General features: G+C 48.7%; 1 protein-coding gene across 3 annotated transcripts in view; it reads left to right on the forward strand.

The window, feature by feature from the left end:
* Positions 1-15,750, forward strand: part of Afap1l2 (actin filament associated protein 1 like 2) — a 116,876-nt gene that overhangs the window by 80,462 nt on the left and 20,664 nt on the right. For all 3 annotated transcript variants that reach the window (XM_045159506.1, XM_045159507.1, XM_045159501.1), the window contains 3 exons: positions 4,719-4,793; positions 6,426-6,520; positions 10,835-10,925. In XM_045159506.1, the coding sequence (XP_045015441.1) occupies positions 4,719-4,793; positions 6,426-6,520; positions 10,835-10,925 (261 nt within the window). The remainder of the gene's footprint in view (positions 1-4,718; positions 4,794-6,425; positions 6,521-10,834; positions 10,926-15,750) is intronic.

Here is a 15,750-nt window from a genome sequence, read left to right on the forward strand (position 1 = left end):
GTCTATAATTTTCTTTTTTTTTTTTTTTTGTTCTATCTTTGCCTGGTTTTGGTATCAGGATGATGCTGGCTTTGTAGAAGGAGTTTGGTAGGATTCCTTCTTTTTCTATTTTATGGAAAAGCTTAAGAAGCAATGGTGATAATTTTTCCCTGACGGTCAGGTAAAATTCAGCAGTGAATCAATCTGGGCCTGGACTTTTTTAAGTTAAGAGATTTTTTTGATAACTGCTTGGATCTCCATACTTGATATAGGTCTATTTAAGTGATTAATCTCACCTTGATTTGATTTAGGTAGGTCATATAAATCAAGGAAATCATCCATTTCTTTTAGATTTTCATACTTTGTGGAGTATATGTTTTTATAGTATGTCCCTATGATTTTTTGAATTTCTCTGGTATCTGTTGTAATGCTTCCTTTTTCACCTCTGATTTTATTAATTTGTGTCTCTTCTCTCTTTCTTTTGGTCAGATTTGCTAAGGGTTTATCAATCTTGTTTATCCTTTCAAAGAACCAACTCTTTGTTTCATTGATTCTTTGGATTGTTTTTGTTTGTTTGTTTTTCATTAATTTCTGCTCTAATCTTTATTATTTCTTCCCAACTACTGATTTTTGGTTTGCCTTGTTCTTCTTTATCCAAGGCTTTAAGGTGAAGCATTAGGTCATTTACTTGAGACTTTTCTAATTTCTTAATATAGGCACTTAAAGCTATAAATTCCCCTCTTAGGACTGCCTTCATTATGTCCCAAAGGTTTTGGTATGTTGTGTTCTCATTATCATTTGACTCTGAATTTTTTGATTGCCTTCTTGATTTCTTCATTGGCCCATTCATCACTTACTAGTGTATTGTTTAGTTTCCATGATCTTGTGTATGCTCTATAGCTCTTATTGCTATTGATTTATAGTTTGATTCCAATGTAGTCAGACAGAATGCAAGGAATTATTTCAATTTTCCTGTATTTGTTAAGATTTGCTTTGTGTCCTTCTATATGGTCTATTTTAGAGAATGTTCTATATGCTGCTGAAAAGAATGTATAATCTGTAGCATTTTGATGAAATGTCCTGTATATATCTGTTAAATCCATTTGTTCTATGACCTCATTTATTCTAGATGCCTCTCTGTTTATTTTTTACCAGGATGACCTGTCAATTGATGAGAATTGGGTATTGAAATCACCTGCTATAAGTGTGTTTGATGTTATCTGTGAACTTAGTTCTAATAGTGTTTGTTTGATGAAGTTGAGAGCCCCCCATGTTAGGTACATATATGTTTAGGATTGTAATGTCCTCCTCTTGGAGGGTGCCTTTGATCAATATATAGTGATCTTCCTTATCTTTCCTAACTAATGTTGGACTGAAGTCTACCTTGTCAGATATTAGGATAGCAACCCCTGCTTGTTTTCTAGGCCCATTTGCTTAAACACCATTTTCCAACCTTGCACCCTAAGATAGTGTCCATCCTTTGTAGAAAGGTGAGTTTCTTGGAGGCGACAAATTGAAGGATCCTGCTTTTTAACTCAGTCTTCAAACCTATGTCTTTTGGTTGGGGCATTGAGGCCATTGATATTAAGAGATATTATTGAAAGGTGTGCATTTTTGCAATTTTTTGTAGTTCTTCTGGTTTTACCTTTGCTCTCTGGTGTTAACTAGTATTTGAATATTGTTTGTTTTTTCCAGGTTCCTTATATGGGTCCTTTCCTTCTCTGCAGCATGGAGGATTCTTTCTTTTTTTTAATTTTTTTTTGTTTATTATTTTTATTTATTTATTTGAGAGTGACAGAAAGAAAGAGAGAGAGAGAGAGAGAGAGAGAGAGAGAATGGGTGCACCAGGGCCTCCAGCCACTGCAGACGAACTCCAGATGCGTGCACCCCTTTGTGCATCTGGCTTATGTGGGTCCTAGGGAATCAAGTCTTGAACTGGGGTTCATAGGTTTCACAGGCAAGCGCTTAACCACTAAACTATATCTCCAGCCCAAGCATGGAAGATTCTTTCAAGTATTTCATGTAGAGATGGTTTTGTCTTCAAATACTCCTTTAGCCTGCTTTTGTCATGGAATGACCTTATTTCTCCGTCTATTTGAATGGATAGCTTTGCAGGATAAAGTAACCTTGGTGGACAGTTGTTATCTTTCAGAATTTGGAATATATCACTCCAAGCACTTCTGGCTTTTAAAGTTTGTGTTGAGTAACCTGCTGTGATCCTGATGGGCTTGCCTTTGTAGGTAACTTGATTTTTCTCTCTAACTGCTTTCAATATATTTTCCTAGGTTTGTACGTTTGGTAGTTTAATTATAATATGGTGAGGAGAGGGTCTTTTCAGGTTTTTTCTGTTTGGTGTTTCTTGTATCTACATTGGTACCTCTTTCCCAATTTGGGGGAAGTTTTCTTCTCTGATTTTGTTGAAAACACCTACTATGCCTCTGGAGTGAAATTCTTCTCCTTCTACTATACCCTGAATTCTTATGTTTGATCTTTTCATGGTGGCCTAAATATCTTGAAATTCCCATTCATAACTTTCCTATTAGTTTGTCTTTCTCTTTTTTGGACTGCATTAGATCTGCCACCTGCTCTTCTAATTTAGATATTCTGTCCTGTCCTTCATCCATTCTACTGGTGAGATTTTCTACAGAGTTTTTTATTGCATTGAATGTGTTATTCATTGCTTGTAATTCTGACTGTTTTTTCTTTATTATTTCTATTTCCTTATTTATGTCTATTATTGACCTCTTTATTTCATTAAGTTGGTGTCCTGTGTCATCTTTGATTCCTTTGATTTCCTCTTTCATTCCTTTGATTTCCTCTTTGATATATTTGAGCATATTTATAATCAGTCTTTGAAATCTTTCTCAGGCATTTCCTCTAACTGATTCTCACTGGAGGCCATTTCTAATGTATTAATACTTTTTGGTAGATTTATATTGTCTTGATTTTTGGTGTTTCTTGTGTTATGATGTATATATTTTTTCATCTTGGATTAATTTAATGCTTGTATTTTTCTAGTTAGCTGCAGTATTATTAGATGTATCTATCAATCTGATGTTATGTATCTTCAGTGTAGGCACTTAAGGTGGTAGGTGTGGCCCTTAAGACTCTCAGAGTATCTGCCAAAGTTACCCTAGGTGTTGGGTTTGTCTGCTATGAGAGTATTCAAGTAGGCTGAATGGAACAAAATACAGGCAGATTATAAAATTTAACTAAACAATGTACAATTTCAATGAAAAACAGCACAAAGTATTTATGCAAGAATAGGTATTATGACAACCAGATCCTCTAACAAAGTCACTGTCCCTTAGGGTACACCACACCCTTAATCCTGTCAGCTAGGAGGTTAAGATTTCTGGTCTGTAGAGGGTTCCAAGTCAACTTGTGACCAAGTGAGACCCTTCCCTAATGTACAACAGAAGAGGAAACAAAGCCACTATAAATCAAGAAGCAACAAATAACAAGCCCAAAATATAGTTTATTTAAGAATGGCAAATCCAACCATCCATCAGATTTAACATATAATTTATCTTGATATGGAAGGTTCAATTAGCGCTTCCAGTTCAGGCCTATATACCAGACTTATTTGGTGGGTACTGACCTGGTGTAATCCCAGTTACCTTTTGGGATGATTTTGGTCTCAGTTATGCTGCGCTCCTGCTTGGGTCCCTCTTTGGTGCACTGTGGGTTCAAGTAGGCTGGGTGGGTCATTGGAACGCTGCTCTGGTCACCAGTGTTGGGTGCTGCAATCTCCCTTCCACTGGTCTCTGTGCTTGCTGGAGCTTGCACTGGTGTTGGGGGAGGGGAGGCTGTCGATGGTGGTTCTAGTTCTCCCACTGGTCCATGTGATCCTCTACTTCTTGATGTGCTCCTCCTCTGTTCACTGCTGTTCTCCCGTCACATTTCTTGAGTTTGTGACGTGCTCCGGTGTGAGTGGAAAACCCCTCACCTGGCTTTTCCTGCGGCTCCAGCTGAGCCTGGCCGCTGTGGCCCCGCAGACCAGGTGCTGCTGCTGCTGGAGCCGCTTCGGGCTCTGGATGCTCTGGATCTCTCCTACTTCTCTGCTGCCGTTTCAATTTCTTATACACCTCACTTTTTAGTAGAAGAGTGTATTTTGCTGTTTTTTTTTTTTTTTTTTTTTTTTTTGCATTTTCCCCCTAGGCTGCTTTGGCCATGGTTCCTATGCTACCATCCAGAAGTTATTTTTTTTATTTTTAAAAGTTTATTTATTTATTTATTTGAGAGAGTCAGAGAGAGAGAGAGAGAATGAGAGAGAGAGACAGACAGACCGACAGACAGACAGAGAGAATGGGTACTCCAGGGCCTCCAGCCACTGCAAACAAATTCTAGACCCATGCGCCCCCCCTATTGAATCTGGCTTATGTGGGTCCTGGGGAATCAAACCTGGGTCCTTTGGCTTTGCAGGCAAATGCCTTAACCACTAAGCAATCCCTCCAGCCCATGTTTATATTCCTTTTCCCAGTGCTGTCCTTCTGCCCTTCCCCTTCTCTTCCTACCCACTCCCTTCTAGAAAACCATCAGTGAACAACTTGTCATTCCTTCATAGGAAGTCTGTCACATCCCTTTATGGCAGACTCTTAAATCAGCTCAAAATATCGCATGCTTTGACTGGGCCTTGAAAGTCAGATGATGAAAATGTCTTGAGGCAGTGGGAATATCTAAGATGCTGTCCCTTGGGAAGTCACTTGAAGCCATGACCCCTGTCTTCCCCTCTGCAGGTTCTGATGAGGAATACATTTACATGAACAAAGTATCAGTCAACAGGGAACAGAACTTGGAGACTCAAGACAAAGGTATGGGGACAGGAGGGCGACTGGGCTGCTGGCTTCAGGAGAGGAAGGCGGGACACTTGCCCATCCTCCCTGCCTCCCTGCCAGCCAGCCAGCCCACAGACAGGCCTAGAGAATTATTTTTGGAATCCACATTTTTGGTTGATGGTATTTTGGGTTGCTATATTTTCGGATGTTTCAACGAAGCCACCACCTCCCTGCCCATTGAATGAGGAATTGGTCCCTGAAATCTTCTGACTTTTCCCAGCATCATCACGGGAACAGGAAGCCATAATTCAGGCATTCTAGGAGAGCAGCTGTGTGGCTCTGATCCCGTGGTTACAGCCCCGTGTCTCTTTGGGTGGGAGTCTGCTTTAGGCGAGAAATGGCAGTATCAGCAACTGTGGTAATATTAAAAATTAGAGCTCATAGGGACACACACACAAGCTCCCTTCTCATGGGGTCTTCTCGGGTGCCTTACTCTTCTGCCCAAAGCTAGCTTTTCTCTGTGAACCTCTGGGGTACATCTACAAAGACCTCAGGAGGCCCAGAAATATGTTGAGCTCTCAGTAGCGGAGGGGACATAAGAAGCCCATCCTCTAAGCCTGTGACTCAAACAGAAGGGCTTAGAGAGGGGCAGGAGTACATCACCCCCCCCCCAACCGAAGGATTCTGTTACTTTATCTTTGCTGTGACCTAATAAGTCCCAAGAGGCAACATGGGGAAGGAAGGGTTTGTTTCAGCTCGCAGCTCCAGGTTACAGTCCATCCTGGCTGGGAAGGCTCGGCAGCAGCAGGAAGCAGCTACTCACATTCCTTCCACGGTCAGGAAGCAGAGAGATGCACGCTGGCGCTTGGTGTCCTGTCTCCTTTTTATCTGGCCCAGGACCCCTCAGCCCATGGGATGGTGCCCCTCACAGTTCAGTTTGGTCTTCCCACTTCAACTAGCCTAATCTAGAAATATCCCTCACAGACAGAAATTTGCTTCCATGGTGATTCCAAATTCTTTCAACCCACATCAGCAACCCTATGGTGCCCTGTTAAAAGACTTGCCTTGGCAATACCAGCCAGTGGAGTCTGATGGTGGACCCGTTGGAGCCCTTTGCCAGAGTTATGTGGCCTGGCTGCAAGGAGGAGACTTGAAAAAAAGCCTTGGGTGCTTTGCCTTAAGAGGGTCCGTGGCCTCACTTTCTCCATGATGAGTCTGTCCCTCTTGTCCCCACCTCCCGTGCCACCAAGCCCAAGACTGGAGAACTCATCTAGAGGCCACTGACCACTTTTTTCAAGGTCACTTGCCTTCTGGGTAAACTGTGGGAGGAAACAGCCATACTCCCCAGGCCGGTGCTGAGCATGGCCCCACAGAGAGGGTGACCACCAGACAGCTGCCTCGCTTGCTGAAGCCCTGTGCCCGGGCCATTTTTGATACAGGAAGGAGAGGGAAGGGTGCATCTGCCCAGTTATACACTGCTGGGTCCTATTCTTGGTGGTGGGGGGAGGGGACAACTTTGGCTCCAGGATTCTCCTGGCGGGGTAATTAACACCTCAAATAGAACTCATTGGACAAGGGACAAGCTGAGTAACCAGACATTCCTGGGTAACGAGACCCTGTTGTGAGCCAGCACCCCTCACTGAAACCTTCTCCTCTTGCTGCCCACAGTGCCCGAAGAGCAAGGCCTACTGACCAACGGGGAGCCCAGTCAGCACTCCTCAGCCCCGCAGAAGAGCCTTCCTGACCTCCCTCCACCCAAGACGGTGAGTGATGGCCAGGATGTATTGGATTCACTTACAGCAGTCCAGCAATAGCAGTTGCAGGCTTGAGAGTTAAGGAACCCAACCCGGTCGCTGCTCAGTCCACGTGGCCGGAGGCCTCAGCAGTCCCAGTCCAGCACTGAAGGCCTGGAGGCTTTCTGGAGAGCTGCTGCTCTTCAGTCCACACTGGGCCTCAGTCCACACGGGAAGGCTGAGGAGACTTGGTTCCAATACTGATGAAGGGCAGCCAAACAGGGCAGATACGCGTGCAATGGAAGCACTCACCAGCCAGCAGCGGGGGCAGCCAGGTGAAATAAAGGGAGCTTTTTCTCCCAGAGCTTCCTTCCATAAAGCCACCCTCCTGGAGGGCTGCCCACTCTAGGGGAAGGACTTCCTCCTTTAGTTAATCTTTCCTGGAAGCAACCTCAGGCACCCAACTGAGAGCAATGTCTGTGGATTCCTGAACAGGTCAAGTTGACAACAGAATTTAACCATCATAGCGGGTGAACAGATAAATAAGCAGGTGTGTGGGGGTGGAAGGATAGGTAGGTAGGTACTGGATGCATTGATACTTAAAACACTTGGGTGAGTGGATGGGTACAATTAGAGAATCACGCACCTGAATGCAGATTTCAGCTTTGCCAGTACTAGCTCTTGGACCCTGAGAAAATGATTTAAGGGCACTAGCTTTGCCCACTGTGATGGCACATGCCTATAGTCCCAGCGCTCAGGGGAGATAGAGACAGGAGGGTCAGGAGTTCAAGGCCAGCTTGGGCTGCATGAGCAGTGAGGGGATGCCCGGATCTGTGTCCCACACATGAGGTCCCCTGGGGAGGCGATGGCTGGTAGTTGGTGAACTGGATTTCCCGGTGCTACTGCTACTGATGAGTCCCTCCCCACTCCGGGCAAATGGGATCTCCAGTGCCCATCAAATCACAGATGATTTTGTCACCATTTTATTTTTAAGCTCAGACACTTGAGAGAAGGCAAGATTTGAACTCAGGCTTCCTGTCAAGCCTATAGCAGAATAAGAAGCCTGTGCTCCTTCCAGCCGCCCCTCTCTTTACTCTTGGCCTACCTCTTTGTGGGGGGAGGGTTAGATGGAGCACCTCCAAGCTGCTGTCCCCTCCAGCTGCTCTTGGCTCTAACCAGAGGAGAGACACTGTATTCCTCTGGAGTTTGTCTGGTATGCACCAGGCATTGCTCACTTTGGCTTTGCCACGTGGCAGTGCTGTCTGCCACACGTGGGCAGCTGCCCGTGGTCATTGCCTGGAGGGGAGGTATGTCAATCAAGCTGTCTCTGCCTTTGAGAGCTGAGCGGTCTGGAGATCTGTGTTTGACAAGTGCAATGTGGACTGTGAGGCCTAAGGCCTACTACTACTGGGTCATAGTTCTCAAATGAATTGGGTCACAGTGAACCCCGCAGCACTGGGATTGCTGTGATTTTAACAACTCCTTTGCCAGTCCCCCGTGCCCCTGAGAAAGGTGAGGGGTGGGATCAGGATAGGGTGGCACACAGTTTCTTCCCTTTAGAGAAACTTCCCGCACCTGTCACAGGACTAGTCTGTGTGAGAGGTTCCTGAGCACATCTAAGAAAAAGCTGACAGGCTGGAGAGATGGTTTAGTGGTTAAGCACTTGCCTGTGAAGCCTAAGGACCCTGGTTCAAGGCTCGATTCTCTAGAACCCACATTAGCCAGATGCACAAGGGGGCACATGTGTCTGGAGTTCTTTTGCAATGGCTAGAAGCCCTGGCGCGCCCATTCTCTCTCTCTCTCTCTCTCTCTCTCTCTCTCTCTCTCTCTCTCTCTCTCTCTCTGCCTCTTTCTCTGTCTGCCTGTCACTCTCAAATAAATAAATAAACAAAAAAATATTTTTTTTTTTTTAAAAAAGAAAAAGCTGATGCTGGAGTTAGAGCAACATCACCACCCAGGAGCAGCCTGCTCTCGGGGGGCCTTTCTGAGCTGCAGTAATCATTCTGTGGACAGAATCCAGGCCCAGGGAGCAGTCCAACAGCCCAGCTGACTTCTACAGCGAGAGCCACCTCCCTTGCTGGGTACACTTTCTCTGCTGATAGGATGCAGAGTGTCTGGGGCTTCTCATCTTCTGACCTAGGCATCCATCGCCACCCCCAGTACTTCCAGAGATGGTGTGAGGAAGAGCCGTTGTCCACCAGGACCCTCTCCTCCCTAACCACACCTGGGTGAGCTCATTCAGGTCTTCCTGATCCAAGTCAGGTGAAGCTGGGCCATGATGTTCAGTCAAGGTCCCCAGAAGAGCCTGGTCAGGTGGTGCCAGGGGACAGGAGATGAGGGAGACCCTGAGTGACAGTGGCAGCAATCTCCAAGACCAGAACGTGTGGCAGTTCCACCCTAGAGCCTGAACCTGAACTGACCCTGTGACCACTTTCCTTCCTGACCCCAGAGGGTCATTGTCACAGGGCACCTCTGCCTGAGTGCTGGGCCCTCAATGCCCTGGCCGGCTTAGCATGGTAGCCTGTGTCCCAGGCTTTGGATGCTTCTGAGCTCTGCCGGCTGACTCACTTCTGTGGTAGTTGGGTCTTCACTCTGGCCCCCCCAGACTCGGGAGAGCAAGTGTGGCCAGCAGCAGAAGGGCAGCCAGAGTTCTGCGGCAGGCTCATGGGTGGGGACAGTGACTCAGGCAGCTCAGGACTTTCCAGGCTGCTGTCTGCACAGCCAGGTGCTGTGGCTGCTGCAGGAGGAGCAGATGTTTGCTGGCCACTGTTTACCCTCATGGCCAGCTCGCTATATCCATCCTGTTTCTCCCTTGCGGCCTGACCACAGTGTTAACCCTGATCTTCAGTGGGCCGTCCTGTGGAGGATGCAGCTGATGCCCAAAATGGGCTTTGCCATGGTCAGTGTGGGAAGAGGACTGCCCACTCACTGTAACCCCAGAACTTTCCACACTGCGCGCTGTCTGGGCACGGTGGCTTAGAGCTGCAAGGATGCCTTGCATGAGCTGGATCACTTGGCATTTGTGGATTTTGTGACTGACAAGTCAGAGGTTGGCACACAATAGCTCCTGGGCATGCCCACCAGTCACCTGTTTCGGTCAATACAGAATGGTTGTTTTGTTTTGTTTTTGTTTCTTAAGGTAGGGTCTTGCTCTAGCCGAGGCTGAGCTGGAATTCACTATGTAGTCTCAGGCTGGCCTTGAACTCACAGTGATCCTCCTACCTCTGCTTCCCGAGTGCTGGGATTAAAGACGTGAGCCACCACACCCGGCCCCTCTGTATTTTTCTAAAAATACATTGGTTTGTGTTCCCACCAAACACAGATGCATGCAAGGATCATTCCTCCCTTTGATGTTTTTGCATTTTATTTTCTAGTAGAATAATAAGAATGGCCATTTATTGAATGCTTAATATTGCCCAGCACAGTTGAATCCTTGCAGTGTCCCCATGTGACTGATATCTCCATTTCATTTGATGCTCCAGGCCACAGAGACGGTTCCACGGTTGAGATTTTAGGGAGTGGGATTCCCCACACGGCCCTCTGCTGTCTCTGATAAGCCACCTATGGTAGCTTCTGCAAAGAGCCTCTTGGGAAAGCTCCCTGGTGCGCTGAATGGGACACGATGTCTTAGGGCAGGGACTTCTTATCCAGTGACAACAGCAAGCAAAAGGCAAGCCATTAGCAGCTCCTGAGAGAGTGTCCGCTGGGAGGCAGGCCTGTCCCTCAGGAAGGAGCTGGCCTGACTGGTCCTTCACACCTTATCACATGGCAGCCACTTCTGTTGGCTGCTTCAGGCTCCAGCCTGCTTAGGAAATGACCTGATGACCCAGTTCCTTCCCATGTGGCTGTGTGTGTATGGGGGGGCGGCAGTGCACCTAGAAGTGAATCCTGTAAAGAGCCCACCTTATATCTGCTCCCCCTCCATCGGTGTGCGGCCGAGCTCAGTGGAAAGGGAACGGGTCCCAGACCCAATGTTATGCAGGTCTGCAGCATGACCGTCCAGGGCTCGGCTCTTACTATATCCATGGACCTCCCTGTACGTGCTGTGGAGACACCCCAACAATGACAGTCACCTTGTTATGGTTCACGAAGTCCAAGCCCTGTGGAAACACTCCCATGTGTGACTCACTGATCCCTCTGAAATAAGTCTGATATGATTCTCGTGGAGATATGGGAACGAGGCTAGGAGGCCATCCTGTCCCCCACATCCTTCACTGCTAAGAGTCCATGTAGGCATCCTTTCCCTTCTTCCTCTTCCTCTTCCTTCCCCCTCCTCCCAGGTCTAATTCCACAGTTGTTCCCATTATACTCTGTCTGAAGCCATTTGCTTTGTTCATGCTACAGATTCCCGAGCGGAAACAGCTCCCAGCCTCGAAGATCGAGTCCCCCGAGGGTTACTATGAAGAGGCAGAGCCCTACGACCCTTCCCTCAACGGTATCTCCCAGGGCCTGGGGTCTGGAGGGGTCAATGCTGACTGGCAGAGGTCACACAAGGAGGGTGGGTGTTGCATTTAGGTTCATATTGCTGGTGGAAATAAAAAGAGGCTTATTTTGGCTTACAGGATCTAGGGGAAGCTCCACGACGGCAGGGGAAAATGATGGCATGAGCAGAGGGTGGACATCACCCCCTGGCCAACATTAGGTGGACCATAACAACAGGAGAGTGTGCCAGACACTGGCAAGGGGACACTGGCTATAAAGCCCATAAGCCCGTCCCCAATAATACACTCCCTCCGGGAGGTGTTGATTCCCACATCTCCATCAGCTGGGAACCTGGCATTCAGAATACCTAAGTTTATGGAGGACACCTGAATCAAACCCCCACAGTGGGGTTATCAGAGAAAATGGCTGCAGCGAACAACAGACAGTGTCCAGTGTTCAGCCTCTGGCTGAGTTTGGTACCCAGAACCCCCCAGCAGACCAGTCGGCCTGTGGAGGGGGCTGGGGCACCTTCCTGTGTCTGTTGCATCCCTGGTCCTTGCCAGGCTGGCTGTTGCCGCACTGAGCACGTAGAAGTGATACAGCAGAGACAGTGCTGGGCCAAAGGACCCTCAGGTCGGAGCGGCAGTGGGCGTGGGTGCCAGGCTGAATCTGAGCCCAGTCTGTTTTCTCTGCACTCATAGTCACCATGGTCCCATGCCAGGTCAGAGCACTCACATTCAGTGGTGAGAAGACAGACCACAAGCGAGCCTAGACTGTCAGGCGGTGACACCCGTGAAAGTAGAAAGTAGAGCCAGGCGTGGTGGCGCACACCTTTCATCCCAGCACTCAGGAGGCAGAGGTAGGATGATCAGCATGAGTTCAAGGCCACCCTGAGACTGCATAGTGAATTCTAGGTCAGCCTGGGCTAGAGTGAGACCCTACCTCACTCACCCCTGCCCAGAAAAAAACATAACAAAATAAAGTAGAAAACAGAATGAGCCGGATTGCTGCAGGAGAGGTGTTCTCTGACGCCATCCTTGTGACCATGGGCAGATTCCTAAATGCTGTGGGGGAACAGACCATGCGATAACGGCAAGAAATTTCCAGACAGTGAGCTCAGGTCTGCACAGACCCTAGGGCAGGAGAGTCCTTGGTATGAGGAGCAAGGAGGCCAGTGTGGCCAGAGCAGGTGAGGCAGGAGAGAGTGGCAGAGGTGCAAAAGGGGCTGCAAGCCATGGGGATGTCTGGCTTTTCTCTGAATGCAACTGCAAGCCAGTGCAGATCACTTAGTGAATGGCATACCTCAGCTAGTGGACACTTGGTAAATGGGCTGTGAAGCTTGGGCTGGGACCCTTTATGTGTGGCTTGTGTTCTCAGCCTGTGAGAGGTAGATCAGGAGTTGGCTTTATTTATTTCTTTATTGTATTTGAGAGAGAGAGAAAGGCAGAGAGAGAGAGAGAGAGAGAGAGAGAGAATGGGTGCGCCAGGGCCTTCAGTTGCTGCAAATGAACTCCAGATGAGTGTGCCCTCCTTGTGCATGTGTGCAACATTACACACTTGTGTCACTGTGCATCTGGCTTTCGGGGGACCTGGAGACTTGAACGTGAGTTCTTAGGCATCCCAGGCACGTGCCTTAACCATTAAGCCATCTCTCCAGCCCAGGAGTTGGCTTTCTGTGACGATCATGAGACAAATAACTTATAAAGATAAAAGGTTTATTCCTTTGTACATGTCAAGTGGCACTGGAGGGCGGCGGGCTGGGGTAGGGGGTTACGTGTGGCATGGAAAACTGCTTGCCTCATAACCGAGAAGCAAAAGAGTAGGAGATGTGTGTCTGGGGATCTGTAATGCCCTTTGAAGCGCACTTCAAGACCAATGGCTCTTTCACAAAGGCCCTGCTTCTAACAGTCCATAGCACCTCACAGGGCACTAAACCCTGAGGGAGAGTCTACAGCCAAACCAGCAGCTTACCTCCTCCTGTTCCCTTCTTCTGAAAGTGAAGAGCTTCTTGCAATCATACAGCAGTTTGCAATTATCAAAGGTGAGGATGGATCGCTGGTGGTGGAAGGAAGGTGGCCTTCGTTATATACATTTCCTAAACCAGACGACCTGGAGCGAGCCGGGACTAGGAACTTGAGCTACATCAGTCTTCCTTCCCACTTACCTATGGCCTCTAGACTCAGGAACTGTGTGGGAGGCGAGGGCCTGTTGAGACGCAGGGTATCCTCGGTGGCTGGCATTATGAGCAGACACGCTTAGCCTCAACCCACTGGGAGTGTGAGGCACTGGCAAGTCATGGCAGGGCTGTGATTTCAGACCCAAGCCAGGGGTGCGGCGCGGCTGTCGGGGTGCATTCTGAAGGTAGGAACAGTGACTCACTACAGCAAGCACCTCCGTGCGTCCTAAGCCAGTCTCTTCTCTTGGGCGTGGCCCCTTGCCAGCCAGGGCCTGCCTCCCAGACGCACCGAGGCCTGTGTGTGGGCAGACACTTCATCTCCACACAAACAAGTGGTAGAAAGGCCCTGGCTTGCCAAGTTTAACTCTTGCCGATGTGGCCCCGTTGGTGACTGCCAGGCCTGCCCCCTATCCCAAGGGCAGTTTTGAGTTCACCGTGTGGGGTGGGCCAGGGATTATCCGTGTCTCCTGTCACTGTGACATTGCGAGATGAGTCGGGGAGGTGCCATACTTACGACAGGGCACCTTTATCTCCATGACTCGCTTCCTGCCTGCAGGGTTATCGCGGGCCATGGCAGGAGGAAGGAGCGCTGTTGGGCCCAGCCCTTTGCTCTAGCTAGTTAGGCAAAAGCGATTTTGCAGAATTTCTGCAGAAGGCCAGATGCTCAGACTCCTGTACCACTTTATCAGCAGTGTCTCCACCAGACCAGGCTCCTCTCGCTGAGAAAATGTTCACCTAGTGCCACAATGGTCTGTTCTCAAGACATCGGATCTCCCCTGCTTCCCAATGGGTGACACTGGTCAGCGGTGTCACACAACTCTCTAACGTCACCTGACAGTGACATAAACCCGCTTCACCACAGAGGAGTTCACTGTGGGCCTTTCTTGTCCTGTGAGTTTGGGGACCCAGCATCTTTGCGTGTTTGGCTTGGCCACCCTATAGGGTCACAGAATCCTCTGCCACAGGAGAGCAGAGAACTCCTGGCTGCTTTTGAAAAGTGCCTGCCTGGGGGCTGGGAAGATGGCCCAGCCGTTTAAAGGCACTTGCTTACAAAACCTGCTGGCCGGAGTTCCATTTCCAAGCCACTCGTGTAAGCCTGATGCAGAAAAGCGCTATAAGAATCTCGTGTTCATTTGCTGTGGCTAGAGGCCCTGGCACACACGTGTAAATAAATAAAAAAAAAATGTTGAAAGAGTACCAGCCAAAAGTGCCACACATCGCTCTGTCCACATCCCACTGGTGACAAACAGCGGTCATCTCCAGGTATGAACAGACGGGAAGTACTGTCCTTGTCCTGGCTGTGGCCTCTCCTGGTAAGTCCGCGCCCTGGCGGGTGAGCCCACACTTGGGGTGGACAGCAGCCACCCACCACATCTGGGTCTCAGCTCGGGGCTGGATTCTTGTCCTTCTCTTTGCTCTCTTCTTGCCACTCTCTGCTTCTGGATGTCCTGCAGGTCACTCTCCCACCAACGGAGTCCCCAGATGGGCACAGTTTCCTGAAGGAGTCATTTACGCCACCATCACCTTGGGTACTGCCTGTCTGTCCTCAGAGCTGGGATGCCAGTGCTTTCTTGCCTGCCGCCTGTTCTGAAAGGGGTGCATGCCCTGAGGGAGGCCTCCTCCCTCTTCCCATCCTCATGCCTGGCTCTCCTGCATGTGCCCGCCCACAAAATGACCTTGTGTTAGTTATTTTTCTTGTTGCTATCACAAAATACCTGACAGGTGGCGACTTTAGGAAGGAAGGGTTTATTGTGGCTCTCTGTTGGCCAGGAGATGGCACATGGCGGCAGAGATGGTATGGCAGCAGGGGCATGAGCATTTGGTTGTATTCACACCATGGTCATGGGACACGAAGCCGTGAAGGTTGATGCTCGGCTAGCCTTCCCCTTGCTGAGCAGTTTAGGACTCGAGCGTGTGAAATGGCACTGCCCACAGTTAGGGTAGATCTTCCCACCTCAATTAACCCAACCTAGGAAATCCTTGGGAGACAGGCCCAGAGATTTATTTCCATGGTGATTCTAAGATCCTCTCGTGTTGACAACTGAAATTCACCACCACACACCTACTCTGCCTTCCATAGAGCCCTGCCTGTGACCCCAGAAAATCTGGAGGAAAAAGCCAGAGCATGCGTGGCTGTCACCCTTGGCTCCCAAGGACCTAACCCGGGGTGACGGAGGCATGCATCCTGATGGGGTTTCCTTCCCCTGCAAGCCAGGAATCTGTTTTAAGAGAATTCTACACTGATGTGATGCTGTGATATTTCTTAGAGGTGAAAAAAAAAAAAAAAGCAAACATTTTCCCCAAAGTTTCCCCAAGCTACTCCAGGTCCTCGGGCCGGCATTCTGCCAGAAGCCTCAGTGAGGCGCGTAGAGCCATCGAGAAGCACATGCTGAGCTCTGGTGACCATGACCTCACGCCACGCTCCGCAGCCTCCCTCCATTTGCTTTTTGTTCCTGAAGGAGGAACTCCAGAGACATCGGGTCACTCCTCTCACTTGACGTTTAAGTGCTACACTACTGCCAGGAGGATAGTTTTTTTGAGAGTACCCCGGTTTGGCCTCAACTCTTTTGAGCTCCATGTTGCCTTCTGGTTGGAGTCCACTTGCATGTGTGCTTCTCCCCATCCTGGTCTCTTGGGAATGTCTTAGAGCTACAGGCTCGTT

Source organism: Jaculus jaculus, chromosome 1 (genome assembly GCF_020740685.1).
Source record: "Jaculus jaculus isolate mJacJac1 chromosome 1, mJacJac1.mat.Y.cur, whole genome shotgun sequence".
Classification (NCBI taxonomy): Eukaryota; Metazoa; Chordata; class Mammalia; order Rodentia; family Dipodidae; genus Jaculus; species Jaculus jaculus.